Source organism: Syngnathoides biaculeatus, chromosome 8, assembly GCF_019802595.1.
Source record: "Syngnathoides biaculeatus isolate LvHL_M chromosome 8, ASM1980259v1, whole genome shotgun sequence".
Classification (NCBI taxonomy): domain Eukaryota; kingdom Metazoa; phylum Chordata; class Actinopteri; order Syngnathiformes; family Syngnathidae; genus Syngnathoides; species Syngnathoides biaculeatus.
The window spans coordinates 29,161,975-29,178,440 of record NC_084647.1 but is presented as its reverse complement, the minus strand read 5'-3'; the positions used below and the strand labels follow the sequence as shown (position 1 = coordinate 29,178,440).

General features: G+C 43.2%; 1 protein-coding gene and 1 long non-coding RNA gene across 9 annotated transcripts in view; one reads left to right on the top strand and one right to left on the bottom strand.

Moving 5' to 3' along the window:
- The window catches only part of LOC133504484 (uncharacterized), a 61,083-nt gene extending 45,605 nt beyond the window's left edge, over positions 1 to 15,478 (bottom strand). For 2 of the 3 annotated variants that reach the window (XR_009795974.1, XR_009795972.1), the window contains exons 1-2: positions 13,506 to 15,478; positions 1,534 to 1,666 (exon numbers count right to left, since the gene is read on the bottom strand). This is a non-coding gene — a long non-coding RNA (uncharacterized LOC133504484). The remainder of the gene's footprint in view (positions 1 to 1,533; positions 1,667 to 13,505) is intronic. The other variant, XR_009795973.1, reaches the window with a different exon arrangement.
- brip1 (BRCA1 interacting helicase 1) overlaps positions 1 to 16,466 on the top strand; it is a 155,035-nt gene that overhangs the window by 99,102 nt on the left and 39,467 nt on the right. For all 6 annotated transcript variants that reach the window (XM_061826741.1, XM_061826745.1, XM_061826744.1 and 3 more), the window contains 4 exons: positions 1,490 to 1,630; positions 7,103 to 7,264; positions 12,665 to 12,824; positions 13,064 to 13,185. In XM_061826741.1, coding sequence (XP_061682725.1) covers positions 1,490 to 1,630; positions 7,103 to 7,264; positions 12,665 to 12,824; positions 13,064 to 13,185 — 585 coding nt within the window. The remainder of the gene's footprint in view (positions 1 to 1,489; positions 1,631 to 7,102; positions 7,265 to 12,664; positions 12,825 to 13,063; positions 13,186 to 16,466) is intronic.

Here is a 16,466-nt window from a genome sequence, read left to right as displayed (position 1 = left end):
AGGACCGAAAACGGTATCAACATGTCTACCCGAACACATACAAAAAGTGGACATTCCCGCCAAAGTGCTGTGCACTCTGTGTTCCGATAGGAACTCAAACACCCCCCCGCATCGACAGATATGTTCAGTGTTTTTCCAAATTAGTCATTCTCATCCCTGGTGTGGGCCTTTTTATTGGTTTTACGCTTACCATTTCAGCCATAAGTTACAAGTAACATGGTGGCTAACTTGGGCCTGCATAAAATCATGGGGACAACAACAATCGAGATCGTGCATGTGACATCACATATTTTACGGCGTCATATTGCAGGTCAAACAATGCTGCTCGGCAGTGCGTTAGCTGTTGAACCAGAGCACATTTTTCAAATTGCCCGAGACCTGATGTCCTGTTGGCTGTCACAGTCAACGAGACAGTTCTTTAAAGATGCCGTTCTATAGAATACCAGCTGAAAGATCGAGGGATTGCTGGTCAAACAAAGCTACTCGGCAGTACAGGAGTTGTTGAACTGGAGCCGATTTTTAACAATGACGGAGACCTGTTGTGCTGTTGGTTGTTACAATAGATGTAACAGCTACTTAAAGATATAATTTTATAGAATACCATCTAAAAAGACCAGAAAAGATCGATGGATTTCGGCAATTAAATGGGATAGATGGTGCCCAACAAAATACCACACGCCTGTGTAGCTATCATTTCATTTCAGGTAGGGTTAGGGTTATAACGCCAAATGGACTCGTTTGAGAACAATGTGTATTTAAATAAATAAATGAATAAATAAATCGGCTGTCACAGAGAGGTTTATGGAGGTTAATGTGTGGCAGCAATACGCATCCGTTGTGTATGGAGGAGACGACTCCCTGTCCTAAAAAATAAAAATAAAATTCCATCATAGTTAATGAATGCGAGTTTATGTAAAACCCCAGGGGTAATTTATTTAAATATTGGTATTTGTATTGAATCACTATGTGGGATTTATTCCTGATTGAGAACAGATCCAGCAACAAAGTATTTGTATGCGTCCAGACTTTTCTACACTTTCAAACTCTTTTGTGTAAATCTCGACGACTTATTCACTAGATACATGTGTATAACCAGTTGTGCAAGACAGGGAAGCGAATTAACATTCAAATTTCTTATCGACGAAAACATCGACTTTGGCATTAAATATGAATTCTCTATGCTGTCTCTAATTTTTTCCACATAAAGGTACCTTCGTTTATCATCACCTTCTAAATATGTAGTGGTATCAGACAAAATTCTGGGTATCGTGCTAAAAGACATATTTTTGTTTCATCTCAACGGAATTAACTTTCAACAAGGTTTTGTTTAACCGGCAATATTGGGACCTAAACAAAAATCATGTGATTTTCATGACGTAGGTGCACGAGCTATACACGGGAATGATTGAAACATTAAGTTGATTAATAAGAAGCTATCAAATGAAATCATCAGTCATCACTTTACTGTTGTGTATATTGTCTCTTTTAGGCCTTTTCTGACTTAAGTGGGACAGTGCACAGCATTGTTCTTACATCCGGGACATTGTCACCGATGGCGTCCTTCTCCTCAGAACTCGGGGTGAAATTTTCTCTTCAACTGGAGGCCAGTCATGTCATCAACAAATCTCAGGTCAATCGCCTACTTATTGATCTTCTTTGTGTTTTTCTGAAATTACACAAGATTCAAGGTATCCCAAAATTAGTTTTTTTTTTTTTTCATTTCCTTTCAGGTGTCATTACCCCGCTGTCAATTTCCAAGCCCTGGGCAAGGTTCTACACATGCTTAATAAAAACTTGCAAAGCCCAAGTGGACAAATGTTTATTGTATCACATCTGTCCGAATGATACCTGAAATGAAGTGGGGAAAAAAAGGTTATAATGAGATGGCTCATGTTCTTATTATTCTTGAGGCTTGTACCGTCAGGGGTCACCACAGTGCATCATTCTCTTATATGTAAGCTTACCTTTTACATCCTCACCACAAACTACCCAAACAATACATAACCTTTTCTTAGGTCTTCCTCTTGCTCTATTTTTCTTCTATTTATTGTTCTATTTTCTGGCAGTTCATAAATCATCATTCCTCCTCTGGATGTGTCCAAACAATCTAAATTTGCTCTAACTTAAGCACCCCCCCCCCCAAAAAAAAAAAAAAAAAACCCAAAACATTATATATATATATATATATATATATATATATATATATATATATATATAAAGTCTCTTTACCATTTCAAAAATTAATTAAAAATGCAATTGATTGGATATTTTATTCAGATTTGTTCTATTGTATTTAGTGTTTATTATTGTTTTTTTTTTTTTTTATCACAGTGCATTTGTGTTTCAAGGATCCTGTTTGTGAAAGAGGTGATGTTGAATGAACCCCTACAAAATGGCTATCCCTCAAGAGAAGGCGCAATGTGTCTCATGGTTTATTGAAACAAAATTGAATAGGCAGACTCAGCGAAACTGCAGAACTAAGTATGGAAGAGAATCCACATTTACGTCCGTCAATTCGTCCATGGGACAAGAAATTTATGGAGACAGGGACAGTGTTAGATAAAGGAAGGAGTGGGCGACCAAGAACATCTAATTAAAACATCGATCGTGTAAGACAGTCCTTTTCTCGTTCTCCCACAAAGTCCATCCATACTGCTGCCACACAGTTACAGCAACCACGTTCGACAGTGCACAAGGTCCTACACAAGAATATCAGGCATGTTCAGACTTTATTCCAAGAGCTGCATGGAGAAAAATCAAAGGATATTTAGGCAACTAGGACATTCTGCTCATATTTATTTAACAACCTAAAACCTATCCATCAGTGTAGGTTAAGGTATGTTAAGCAATTATGCCCATGATGAGAGGCGACGAGCAGGTGTGGGTATACTTATTTCCCCCTGGCTCAGTGCCTGTATGTTGGGGTTCTGCCCCTGGGTGTGGGAACAGATCCCCATTGTTGTTTTTCCAAATGCAAGCCCAAACGTATTGTGTGGGTTTCCTGGCAGACAGATTCCACTCGCAGAAAAAATTTCAACCCCCACCTCCGAAAGAACTTTGCTCTTTTTCCAGGGGAGGCGGGGGACATTGAGTCCGAGTTCGGTGAGGCCTTGGAGAACGACTTCAAGGAAACTCTGGTCCACCATTCGGCGTCTCAGGAGAGGAAAGCGGTGCACCATCAAAACTGTATAGTGAAGATGGGGAAATGCTGACATCAACTTGGGACGTTGTGAGTCGGTGGGGAGAATACTTTGAAGACCTCCTCTATTTCACTGACACGCCTTCCCATGTGGGAAGCAAGTCTGGGTTCTCTGCAGTGGGCTGTTCTATCTCTGGCGTTAGGGTTGGGATCCTCGAGGGTGCAGTGAGTTTGCCCAACCATTCTAAATGTGCTTTGTGGAATGGGAGAAGGCGTTCAACCATGTCCCTCAGGGAGTTATGTGGCGGGGTTCTTTGGGAATATGGGGTACCGAACCCCTGATACGGGCTGTTGTTCGGTCCCTGTCCGACCAGTGTCAGAGGAGTTTGGTCCGCATTGCCAGCAATAAGTCGGACTCGTTTCCAATGAGAGTTGGACTCTGCCAAGGCTGCCCTTTGTCACTGCTTTTGTTCATAACTTTTAGGGACAGAATTTTAAGGCGCAGCCGAGGAATAGAAGGTGTCCGTTTTGTTGCCCTCAGTATTGCATCCCTGCTCTTTGCAGATGATGGGGATCTGTTGGCTTCATCAAGCCGTGATCTCCAACGCTCACTGGAGTGGATCGCAGCCCATGTGAAGCAGAATCAGCATCAGCACCCCCAAATCTGAGATCATGGTCATCAGTCGGAAAAGCGTGGCGTTCCCTCTCAGCATTGCGTATGACGTCCTGCCCCAAGTGGAGGAGTTCATCTATCTTAGGAACTTGTTCACGAGTGAGGGAAGATTAGTGCGGCAGATCAATAGGGGGATTGGTGCAGTGTCTGCAGTGATGTGGACTTTATCATTCCGTTGTGGAAAAGAGGGAGCTAAGTTAAAAGGCGAAACTCTCAATTTACCAGTCCAACTACATTGCTACCCTCACCTATGTTCACGAGCTGTGCATCGTGAATGAAAGCACAAGATCCTAGATACCAGTGGCCGAAATGAGTTACCTCCACAGGGTGTCTGGGCTTTAGATAGGGTGAGAAACTCTGTCATCCGGGCGGGGCTCAGTGTCGAGCTGCTGCTCCTCTGCATCAAGAAGAGCCAGATGAGGTGGCTAGCTTATCTGAGCCGGATGCTTCCCTGTCACTGACCTGTTGAGGTGTTCCAGGCACGTTCCACCAGAAAAAGACCCTGGGGACACGCCGGAGAGACTGTCTTTCGGCTGGTTTGGGAATTCCCCAGGATCCCTCCGGAAGACCTCGCTTAAGTGGCTGGGAAAAGCAAAGTCTGGGCATCCCTGCGAAAGTTAGTGCCCCCGCAACCTGACCGGAAAAGCGGGAGGAAATGGATGAATGGATGGATAAATAGGTCATGCATTTTTCAAGATTTTGTGGTGGCCAGCAGACCTGTATCCTCCTAGAGTAGATCTGCCCCTGTACTGAACTGCATCAGAATTACCTCTCCAGGTTTTTGACCAAAATTATCAGAATCAGCTTTATTTGACCAAATGTGTAAAATAGAACAACAAAGCAGCAAGAACAAAGAACAAGAGACATTTCTATTTATAGAAACTATTCCTTATAGCAAATCAAATTTATTTGTATCGCGCATTTCATGCACGAGATAACTCAATGTGCTCTACATTTTTTTTTTTTTTAGTTTTCTGTGAAGCACTCCTCAATATTTTTGGAAAAATATTGCCCATCCCAGTGCTTCACAGAAAAAAAAACTCAAAAAAAGTGCGAGGGATTACAACACATCACAAACTACAACAGAAAGAGCAAGATGTTTGCTGGAGACAAAGACTCGCTGGCAGAGAAACTAAACCATTACTTTTCCCGTTTTGAGATGGACAGCTCAAACCCATCACAACCACCTCCCATCAGCAGCACACTGACTCTTCAAGAACATAAAGTGAGAGGTGTGCTCAGAACTGTAAATACCAGGAAGACTGCTGGCCAAGACAGAGTGCCAGGGAAGGTACTGAAGCCCTGTGCTGATCACCTGACAGGTGTTTACACAAAAATCTTCAACAGATCCCTGTCTCAATCAACTATTCCCTCCTGCCTGAAAACTGCAACAATCATCCCCATCCCAAAAATAATCAGCCATTGACAATGATTACAGGCTTGTGGCACTCACACCTGTGATCAGGAAGTGTTTTGAGAGGGTGGTTGCACGCCACATAAGGGGCTCACTTCCTCCCTCACTAGACCCCTACCAGTTTACTTACAGAGGAAACCGGTCCACCGAGGAGGCTATCACAATCGCTCTCCACACTGCACTGAGCCACCTGGAACGCAAAGGGAACTACGTCAGGATGCTTTTCGTAGTTCAGTTTTGTTAGTTAGTTAGTTAGTTAGTTAGTTAGTTATGCCTTTAATACCATCATCCCTAGTATTTTGATTGACAAACTCTCCCTCCTTGGACTATCTCCTTCCATCTGCTGGTGGATTAAAGACTTCCTCACAAACCGTCCATAGTCTGTCAGACTTGGCCCACACCTCTCTTCCTTCATCACCCTCAATACCGGGTCCCCCCAAGTCTGTGTACTGAGATCTCTGCAATACTCCCTGGAAACATATGACTGCAACTCTATTATCAAGTTTGCAGATCACACCAGCGTGATCAGTCTCATCTCAGAAGGGGATGAGTCTGCCGACAGAGACAAGATTGGTAAATTGTCATGGCCAGCCTCACCACTGTTTTATATAAACGTCGCCATTCATCCTAGCCGATACTCTTCTGTCACAAAGAACACCTTCCACCAACTGTTCCATCCCGCTTGGACCCGTTTCTTCACTTCCTGACCGGGGCGAAAAAGGCATATATACTCCCAGCACACAAATACACATCAGCGACATGCATTAGCTATGCAGAAACACGATGGCACTAGGGACAAAATGGTGGACTAGACATGGGCGTTGTTAAGTCGAGGACGTTTTAACCCAAGGACTCCCTCTACTTGTCTATAATGCACTCGAGTTTGGCATCCACACCCGAGTGCATTATAGGGAATGGCCATGTTTTCACCATTTTGTTTCATTAAGTTTTTGTTGTACTATTAAACTCTCAACCACTAGCAACACAAAAACAAACAATACATTAGCCATGTCATTTTATATGATACAGAGTTCACAGCAACTGAAAAACTAGCTGTTTGTGATCCGGAAAATATGGTACATCTATCTTCCATTCTGCTTATCCTCATTTTGATTACGAGTGTGCTGGCATCAATCTCGGCTGACTCTGTGTTGGTGGTGGGTTGTACCTTAAAGTGGTCGCCACCCTATTGTCGGGCAAATATAGACAAGACACTCTCTCACGCACTCAAATGAACAGCTATGAGCACACCTCAAAACCATTTTCTTTTTGATGGATTATTTTCTCCCGTCTTCCTCCACAATCTCACATTCGATTCAGCCACTTTGAGCGGCCGCACTGCTTCGCGGTTGCCCACTTCTTCAGCAGGAGAAATGACACTTTTCTTTTGAAAGCGGCTGCATAAATAGGCCTTGCACTCGACATTTTTTGTCTTAGTTTGAGTGAAAACAAACTCGCGGGCAGCCGTTTCTGATGTTTGGTGTAGTTTCAGCAAATATGTTCCGCTAATAATCATAAAATGGCAAACTCCGGCGATCACGTCAGGAATCTCAGGTTGGCGGCGCACATGACCGTAATACATAATGTAACAAGACATTGAATATCACATTGAAATGTAAATGTATACCTTTTTTTACCACCCAGTATACCTGTATACGATGATAAAATGTGATTTTATTTTTAATCTATATCTAAATGTGCTCTCTTGACTTTTTTAAAAAATATTTTGGGAAAATTGTGCACATTATACACGAAAGATTACAGTAATGGGTAAATTCAAGAGATCTTTATATTTGATAGCACGAGAACAGACAGCCTACCCACAGTAAATTAGGAATGAAGAACTTGAAAATGTAACACAAAAATGTCTCTGCAGGTTTGGGTTGGTACTCTTGGTGTCGGACCGCAAGGCACGAAGCTCTGTGGCACCTTTCAGTATGCTGAAACATATGCCTTCCAGGATGACGTTGGTGCCCTCCTCCTACATGTCTGCCAAGTTGTACCAAAGGGTGTTCTCTGCTTCTTGCCTTCCTACAAGGTAAATATGGACGAATCTTCTTCTTTTTCTTTCGGCTTGTCCCGTTAGGGGTTGCCACAGCGTGTCATCTTTTTCCATTTAAGCCTATCTCCTGCATCCTCCTTTCTAACACCCACTGTCCTCATGTCCTCCCTCACAACATCCATCAACCTTTTCTTTGGTCTTCCTCTGGCTCTTTTGCCTGGTAGCTCCATCTTCAGTACCCTTCTAGCAATATACTCACTCTCTCACCTCTCAACATGTCCAAACCATCGAAGTCTGCTCTCTCTCACCTTGTCTCCAAAACATCCATAAACATGGACAAATATAGATTTAAATTTAAAAAGCTGGAAATTTGATATGAGTCAATTAGAGGACTGCAGTTTTTGGCAGCCCGAGCATGGTACAGTGCCTTGTGAAAGTATTCAGCCCCCAACCTTTTGCCACATTTCAGGCTTCAAACATAAAGATAGAAAATAATTTTTTGGGTCATAAATCAACAAGTGGGACACAATTGTGAAGTGGAATGAAATTTATTGGATATTTTAAACTTTTTTTTAACAAATAAAAACCTGAAAAGTGGGGCTTGCAATATTATTCGTCCCCCTTGTATTAATACTTTGTACCGCGCCACCTTTTGCTGCAATTACAGCTGCAAATCGCTTGGGTATGTCTCAGTTTTGCACATCAAGAGACTGCAATTCATGTCCATTCTTTCTTGCAAAACAGCTCAAGCTCAGTGAGGTTGGATGGAGAGCGTTTATGAACAGCAGTCTTCGAGAGCGTTTATGAACAGCAGTCTTCGAGAGCGTTTGTGAACAGCAGTCTTCAGCTCTGTCCACAGATTCTCGATTGGATTCAGGTCTGGACTTTGACTTGGCCATTCTAACACCGGGATACGTTTATTTGTGAACCATTCCATTGTAGATTTGGCTTTATGTTTTAGATCATTGTTCTTTTGGAGTCTCGGGTCTTTTGCAGACTCCAACAGGTTTTCTTCCAGAATGGTCTTGTATTTGGATCCGTTCATCTTCCCATCAATATTAACCATCTTTCCTGTCCCTGCCGAAAAAAAGTAGGCCCAAACAATGAGGCTGCCACCACCATGTTTGACAGTGTGGATGATATGTTCAGTGTCACGAGCTATGCTGCTTTTACACCAAATATATCGTTTCGCATTGTGGCCAAAAAGTTTGATTATGGTTTCATCCGACCAGAGCACCTTCTTCCACATGTTTGGTTTGTCTCACAGGTGGCTTGTGGCAAACTTTAAACGAGAGCTTTTATGGATATCTTGCCTTTGTCTTTATTCTTGCCACTCTTCCAAAAAGAAGAGCAGTGCAGTCCAGTGTACGACTGATTGTTGTCCAATGGACAGACTCTCCCAATTCAGCTGTAGATCTCTGCAGTACTTCGAGTGATCATGGGCCTCTTGGCTGCATCTCTGATCAGTCTTCTCCTTGTTCGAGGTGAAAGTTTAGAGGGACGCCGGGGTCTTGGTTTGATTTGCAGTGGTCTGATACTCCTTCCATTTCAATATGATTGCTTGTACAGTGCTCCTTGAGATGTTTAAATCTTGGGAAATCTTTTTGTATCCAAATCCGGCTTTAAACCTCTCCACGACAGTATCTCGGACCTGCCTGGTGTGTTCCCTGGTCTTCATGACGCGGGTTGAGGCTGTGATCAAGACCGGCTGCCAGCATCTTTTGGCAACGCTCGTCGTGAAATTAGTCACAGCTGTGATAGCGGAAAACGGCATTGCTATGTGTTTACGGCATCTCTATCTGTTTGCATTAAATTTGGTGTTTATAATGACAACATTCCGATTTCCGGCAGCATTTTTGTGGTATTTCATCGGTATTTTCACTCTTATGTTAACATTTCATAGAGAAGCATTCTGTTTACTCCGGCATAGATATGACTTATAGACATTCGTACACATATGTTATCGAGCGGTCTGCACGCTTTCCAGTATGTCGAAAGTCGCGAAAAGATGAAGTTCGTGCCAGGGAAATTGATAAAAAAACCACGGGGTAAAAAAACTGTTTCAGATGGGCATGGCTTGAATAAAGTGTAACCATGCAGATAGGAACAAATACTGTATCATGTCTAACCAAACCCATACAAAAAGTGGACGTTCTTGCCAAAGTACTGGAGCATATCCAAACCAGTAAACACAAAGGTAAGTTGGATACAGTGGGAAAAAAAAAAATAACTATTTGAACACCCTGCTATTTCGCAAGTTCTCCCACTTAGAAATCATCGAGTGGTCTTAAATTTTCATCGTAGGTGCATGTCCGCTGTGAGAGAGATAATCTAAAAAGAAAAACCCAGAAATCACAATGTATGATTTTTTTTTCAACGATTTGTGTGATACAGCTGTAAATGCGTATTTGAACACCTGAGAAAAATGTTATTTGGTACAGTAGCCTTCTTTTGCAATTCCAAAGGTCAAACGTTTCCTGTAGTTGTTCACTAGTTTTGCTCACACTGCAGGAGGAATTTTGGCTCACTCCTCGACACAGATCTTCTCTAGATCAGACATGTTTCTGGGCCGTCACTAAGAAACACGAAGTTTCAGCTCCCTCCAAAGATTTTGTATTGGGTTTAGGCCACACCAGAACCTTGATATGCTTCTTACAGAGCCACTCCTTGGTTTTCATGGCTGTGTGCTTCTCTTGTTGAAAGACCCATCTATGACCCATCTTCAATGCCCTGACTGGGGGAAAGAGGTTGTTCCCCAAAATCTCACAATACATGGTCGCGGTCATTCTCTCCTTAATACAGTGCAGTTGTCCCATGTTCAGAAAAACACCCCCAAAGCATGATGCTACCACCCCATGCTTCACAGTAGGGATGGTGGTCTTGCGATGGAACTCATCATTCGTCTACCTCCAAACACGGTTAGTGGAATTATGACCAAAAAGTTCCCTTTTGGTCTCATCTTTCTCCCATGACTCCTCTGTATCATCCAAATGGTCAGTGGCAAACTTAAGACGGGCCTTGACATGTGCTGGTTTAAGCAGGGGAACTTTCCATTCCATGCTTGATTTCAAACCATGACGTTTTACTGTATTACCAACAGTCACCTTGGAAACGGTGGTCCCAGCTCTTTTCAGGTCATTGACCAAGTCCTGTCGTGTATTCCTGGGCTGATTCCTCACCTTTCTAAGGATCGTTCAGACCCCGATAGGTGATATCTTGCATGGGACTCCACTCCGATTGCAATTGACCGTCATGTTTAGCTTCTTCCATTTTCTAATCATTGCTCCAACAGTGGACCTTTTTTCACCAAGCTGGTTGGCAATTTCGTAGTAGCCTTTTCCAGCCGTGTGGAGTTGTACAAGTTTGTCTCTGGTGTCTTTGGACAGCTCTTTGGTCTTGGCCATGTTACAAGTTTGAGTCTTACTGATTGTATGGGGTTGACAGGTGTCTTTATGCAGCTAACGACCACACAGATGCATCTGATTCAGGATAATACATGGAGTGGTGGTGAGCTTTTAAAGGCGGACTAACAGGTCTTTGAGGGTCAGAATTCTAACTGATAGGTGTTCAAATACTTATTTGTAGCTGTATCACACAAATAAATCATGGAAAAAAATTATACATTTTGATTTCTGTATTTTTCTTTTTAGATTATCTCTCTCACAGTGGACATGCACCTACGATTAAAATTTCAGACCCCTCCATGATTTCTAAGTGGGAGAACTTGCAATATAGCAGGGTGTTCATATACTTATTTTCTTCACTGTACGTATGCATTTGTTTTTCGAGCAGTCTGCACGTTTGCCAGTATGGTGAAAGTCTTGGAGCGAAAAGATGATCGTGCCAGGGAAATTGATAAAAACCTCGGGGTAAAAAAACTGTGTCAGACAGGTATGGCTTGAAAAAAATGTGTAACCGTGCAGATAGGAACGAAAACTGTATCAACATGTCAAACTGAACAAACAAAAAGTGAACGTTCCCGGGCAATCCACGGCCTTCGTGAGGCTAAGCAGCTCAAAAAAATGGATGGATGGCAATACATACAGGGTTTCCTCAGTATTCGCAGGGTAATGTTCCTTACCCCCCACGAATCCCGAAAATATATCAATAATGGACCAATTACAACACCTGTGCATGATATGTACCATATTTTTGTGACCCTAAGACGCACTTGAAAGTCTTAAATTTTCTCCAAAATGGACAGTCTAATAGGTCCACTGAATTCCAAAAACTGTCTATTTTTTTTGTGAGACAACTTCATTAGTGTAAAACCAAACATGCTAGTTACGTAGACAGCATGCATGCAGTCTATCGTGTTAGGATGAATGTAGACAGTGAGGAGCAATTGCAATTTTACATATGTGAGGAGAAGCACCTTACATTCCCATACACACTGACAGTGTATGCGAGTCATTCATTCGCCTTGTGTGTTGTTATATACTTGGTCATTAAATCTGATTCTCAAAAATATGACACCACTACAAAAAGAATAGCATAACTAGCAAATTAAAAAAAATAAACAATGAATGAAGAAAGAGAAAACATGCTCTTTAAACGCTATTTACATCTGTAGTAGTACCCCAAAGAATGTTGGGAACAATCCCAGCATGCTTTGCTGAGCGCGGTTTTATTTGCTCATTCTGCTATTCTGTTTGCCATGGTGTGATCATTTTTGTTTTGATGTGACTCCATGAATGTGAACATGTTGACGAATGACTTCCCTACACTGTCAGTGTGTGGGAGAATGTAAGGTTCTTTTTCTCACAAATGTAAAATTCCAATTGTCTCTCACTGCCTTGAGTACCATCATATGGTAGCTTTCATGCACATTGAAACACACGCGAGCATGTATGCTAACATTGTAATGTCCACGTTAGGCTGTATTTCATTGGAGTAGTCACACAACATTTACAGATTTTGGAACTTGGTGTCCACACACTGCACATTGTAATTGTAATGTCTATTTCGGAGAAATTTGAAGACTTCTAACCAGAGCTTATAAATGTCAGGAAAAATACTTTGAGAGCAAAATCTGAGAACATGCAGGCCAACCAACGTTGAACTGCAAATGGGCAAGGGCGCACACACACACACCTTCATTTTCATGTGTGCGTCTGTGTGGGTGGGTGGGTGTTTGGGTGTGTGTGGGTGTGTGTGTGCGTGCATGTGTCTGTATGAATTTGACTTGTTCAAAAAAACGACTAAAACCTTGTCTCAGGTAGTAGGGTAGTCATATCCCAATCTAAAGGTTGTGGGTTCGATTCTCAGCACTTGCGGCCATTTTGAAGTGTCCTTTAACAAGTTAATGAACCCAAAACTACTCCTAATGCTGCGACATCAGTAGGTGAATGATGAGACAGCATTGAAGTGCTCTGAGTACCTTGAGATAGAAAATCCCATTTACTATTTCCAATGTGATGCTCCTTATTTATTCAGATGCTGGATAAGCTGCGGGATCGATGGAACATCACTGGTATTTGGAATAAACTTGAAAAACAAAAGAAAGTAATAACAGAGCCTCGTAATGGCGGCAAGGGTGATTTTGATGAACTACTTCAGGCGTACTACAATGCAATAAAAACCTGTGAGAAAAGAGGTAAGATATTTTTGTATCTGCATGATGTTCTCTCAAGCGTGAATCCCCCACTCTCAACTATGTACAATATTTGTGTTGTACGCCATTCCGAAATGTTATCTACATGTCAGAGTGAATGGCCATACAAATAGTGCTGTAATGCGGTGCCTTTCTCAAGGGCATCTCCATAGTCATCAAAGTGAGGGGAATATTTTCCTTCTTTGTATTGCTTAATATTTCTCTCCCTTGTGTTTCCATAGATGGTGCACTGCTGATGGCCGTGTGTCGGGGAAAGGTGAGCGAAGGACTAGATTTCTCAGATGACAATGCAAGAGCAGTGATCACTATTGGAATCCCCTTTCCAAATATTAAAGACCTCCAGGTAAGTAGTCTATAATAAAAAAAAAAAAACAATTCACTGGCAGCTGTTTTCAGAAAAACAATCCCAAAAGTGCCACCCAATTTTGTAGCATTTTGGGAAAAAACAATTCTTGGTACACGGGGAAAAAAATATTCTAAATTTTTTCATTCTTGAGTAATAAGAAATAAAATGTAGATAAAAAAGAAAAAAGACTTGAGACTTAAAAATACCTATTGATAAATCAGTTCAATGATCGGCTTTGTGGTCATGTGATCGGATTGTAACAGCATTTTGAGAACACTTGGGTGAAGAGAGGGGCAAAACTGTCAACTGATCCCCACCTGGTGTTGAGTTGGATCCGATGGCGGGTGAAGTTGGCAGTCCAACCTGCAGCCCAAAATGTATTGTGAGGCTTTGCTAGAATGTCCGATGGACACCATGGATGAGGAATGCCGTCAAACTGGAGAAGAAATCCTATCGGGCCCTTTTGGCCTGTAGGACTCTGAAGGCAGCTAGATCATTGGTGCTGGCTAGCCAAGCGGAATGCAGCTTTTGTTGTCGCTGAAACAAAAAGTCCGGCATGGAGGGAGTTCAGTGAGGCCATGGGGAAAGATTTCTGGACGGCTTAGAGGACATTTTGGTCCACCAGCCGGAGGAGTAATCAGTGCACTTTTAACACTATGTATATGAGGATAGGGTACTGCTCACCTCAACTCGGGATGTTGTGAGTGCAGCAGCCGCCACCTCTCGAACACCTCTGGGCGCTGCTTGACCAACAGCAGCAACTGCCGCCGCCTCTCGACCATCTTTCAGCAGTGCTCGACCAGCTGCAGCTGCTGCCTCTCGACCATGCCTCGGCGGTACTTGACCAGCCGCAGTCTCTCAACCATGCCTCGGCGATCCTCGACCAGCAGCAACCGCCACCTCTCGACCACGTCAGACGGTGCTCTACCAGCAACAGCGACAGCCACGTCTCAACCACACCTCCGCATTGTACGACCAGCAGCAGCCGCCGACTCTCGACCACGTCTCGCCTTTGTTCAACCAGCAGAAGCAGTCTCTGCCTCTCGACCACGCCTCGGTGGTGCTTGACCAGTACCAGCATCAGCAGCCGCCGCCTCTCCACCACGTCTCAGCTGTGCTTCATCCATAGCTGTCACCTGGTCCTATTTGGTTCCTGTTTTGCTGTTGGAACCCTCCTCGCAGACATCCGACTGAGTCGCCCCGTAAGGACCCAGTGCTTGGCGTCCTCGCCGACCCCCTGAGTCGCCCCGTAAGGACCCAGTGCTTGGCGTCCTCGCCGACCTCCTGAACTGCTCAGCCAAAGTCCTCGCTTTGGGTGCCCTGGACGGCCACCAGACAGACTGGGGTGGGGCGTTGGTCATTTACGCACAGGTCAAAGTGTGTGCTGAAACAGTCAGCCACGCCAGATCAATAGGTCTCTGGGGCATGTCACAATATTATAGTGGTCATTCCAGAACTCACGAAGGGTGAGGTTAGTGTTTTCAGTCACCTCAAAGCAGTGTTGGAACAGGTGCTTGGTGAACAACTTTTTGAAGTTAGATCTGACCTGTTGGTCCATCGGCTGGAGGATAAGGGGTGGTGTTGGGTGGTAGATATCGGGCCTTAATTAATTTAAATTCTCCAAGATATCTTCTTTGAGGTTCGGAGGGTGAGCTGGCCATTGTCAAAGAGAACAAGGGCTTGTAGAGGCAGGTTTTTCTCGGAAAGATATTTCTTGATGGGATGACCAAAGACCAGGTTTACCCACACCACAAAAATCTGCCAATTGACCCACGCCCTTGGGTTCGCCCGCCACATAACCTGCATTCTTTATTTGGAAATGGTTTTTTTAAAAGTTCTGGGATTTTCTGAATGATATACGAAAGCGGTTTGATTTTGTAGGGGATGTAAGAGATTTTTTAGGAGGGTTAGGGTTAGGGTTAGGGTTAACCCTAACCCGGTCCTTTTTTGAACATTTTCAAACCATCCTTGGCTGACTTTGAAAGGTTCACTGGATTGCTTCAAGGATGTCCGCCAATGTGCCTTGGTTCTGCTGCACCAAATCAGAGTAGGTGGCTCGTGCTTTCTCACAAATTATACCTTCAGTTACTGTGTCTCCTACTCGCTCTTTTTCCCAACACCCACGTCAGCACCATGTTCTCATGGACGGAAGTCCATAACTTCAAAATAATTTTCACGCATCTGGCTGACATTATGGAGTTGATGGTTTCCTTCTGCTTATGTATTGTACATATATATTTGACGTAGAATGGTCATACCTCTAGTCGCTCTCATACACCCCGTTTGTTATTCTATTATTTCTGACTTTCAATTCAATTGACATCATCCTCTTCTTCTTGTCACTGCTTTCCCAAGTACATGCTTTCAGATAGTTGAACATATAATATAATATATAATGCAATATAAAAATAATATAAAATATAATATAAAATATAAAATGCGAGCTGCACAGAGATGCTACCGAGTCGAGATGCACACGTGGAAAGATGGAGTAAAGCGCGAAAAGCTGAGTGGAACTTGTGTGTGCACCTACAGCCAGTCATTCCTAAGTCAAGTCCTGTCTCATAGAGGAGGAAAAAAAATTGTCCCCACGTATTGGGGAAAACTCGTACGTCAAGTTACTCGTATCTCAACGTACCACTGTATTCCACAGTAAAACGGTAACATATACTTGTTAATTATAATGTGAAAGTGTTTGGGAACAACAGCAACTCAACCACATAGTGCGAGGCCACATTAACTGAGAGTGAATATAGTGGCTCATAGATGGCGCCTACCAGTGTGGCAGCCTTTAGCATGTTCTCCCTGGTACTCTTATGTTTGTGTGTTTTTCCGGCCTCTCGGGACTAAAGTACACAAGAGAGGACTTGCTAACCATCAGAGAGTCTTCTCCGGACTTTTTTCGAAAACACTCGCCAATTTGCTAAATGTTTAGCCGGAGTTACTCATCGGCGCACTCTTCAAGCTTCACTTTGGCGATGAAGGGGGACACGAGCCAGTACACAACTAAAACTGCGAAAGAGGGGACATTGACGAGCACTCCCGTCGATACATCTCGCAAACCTATGCTCCCGAGCCAACAAAATGGATGAATTTCGTCTTCTGATCAGGACCTGCAAAAACTTTGGACATTCTGCTGCCCTGTGCTTCACGGAGACTTGGCTTTGTGGACGCGTCCCCAATGCTGCCCTTGCACTCCACAGGTTTCCCTTTTATCTTGCAGATCGCGTTGCGGCGCTAATATGGAAATCGAAAGGCAGTGGAATATACTTTTTTTT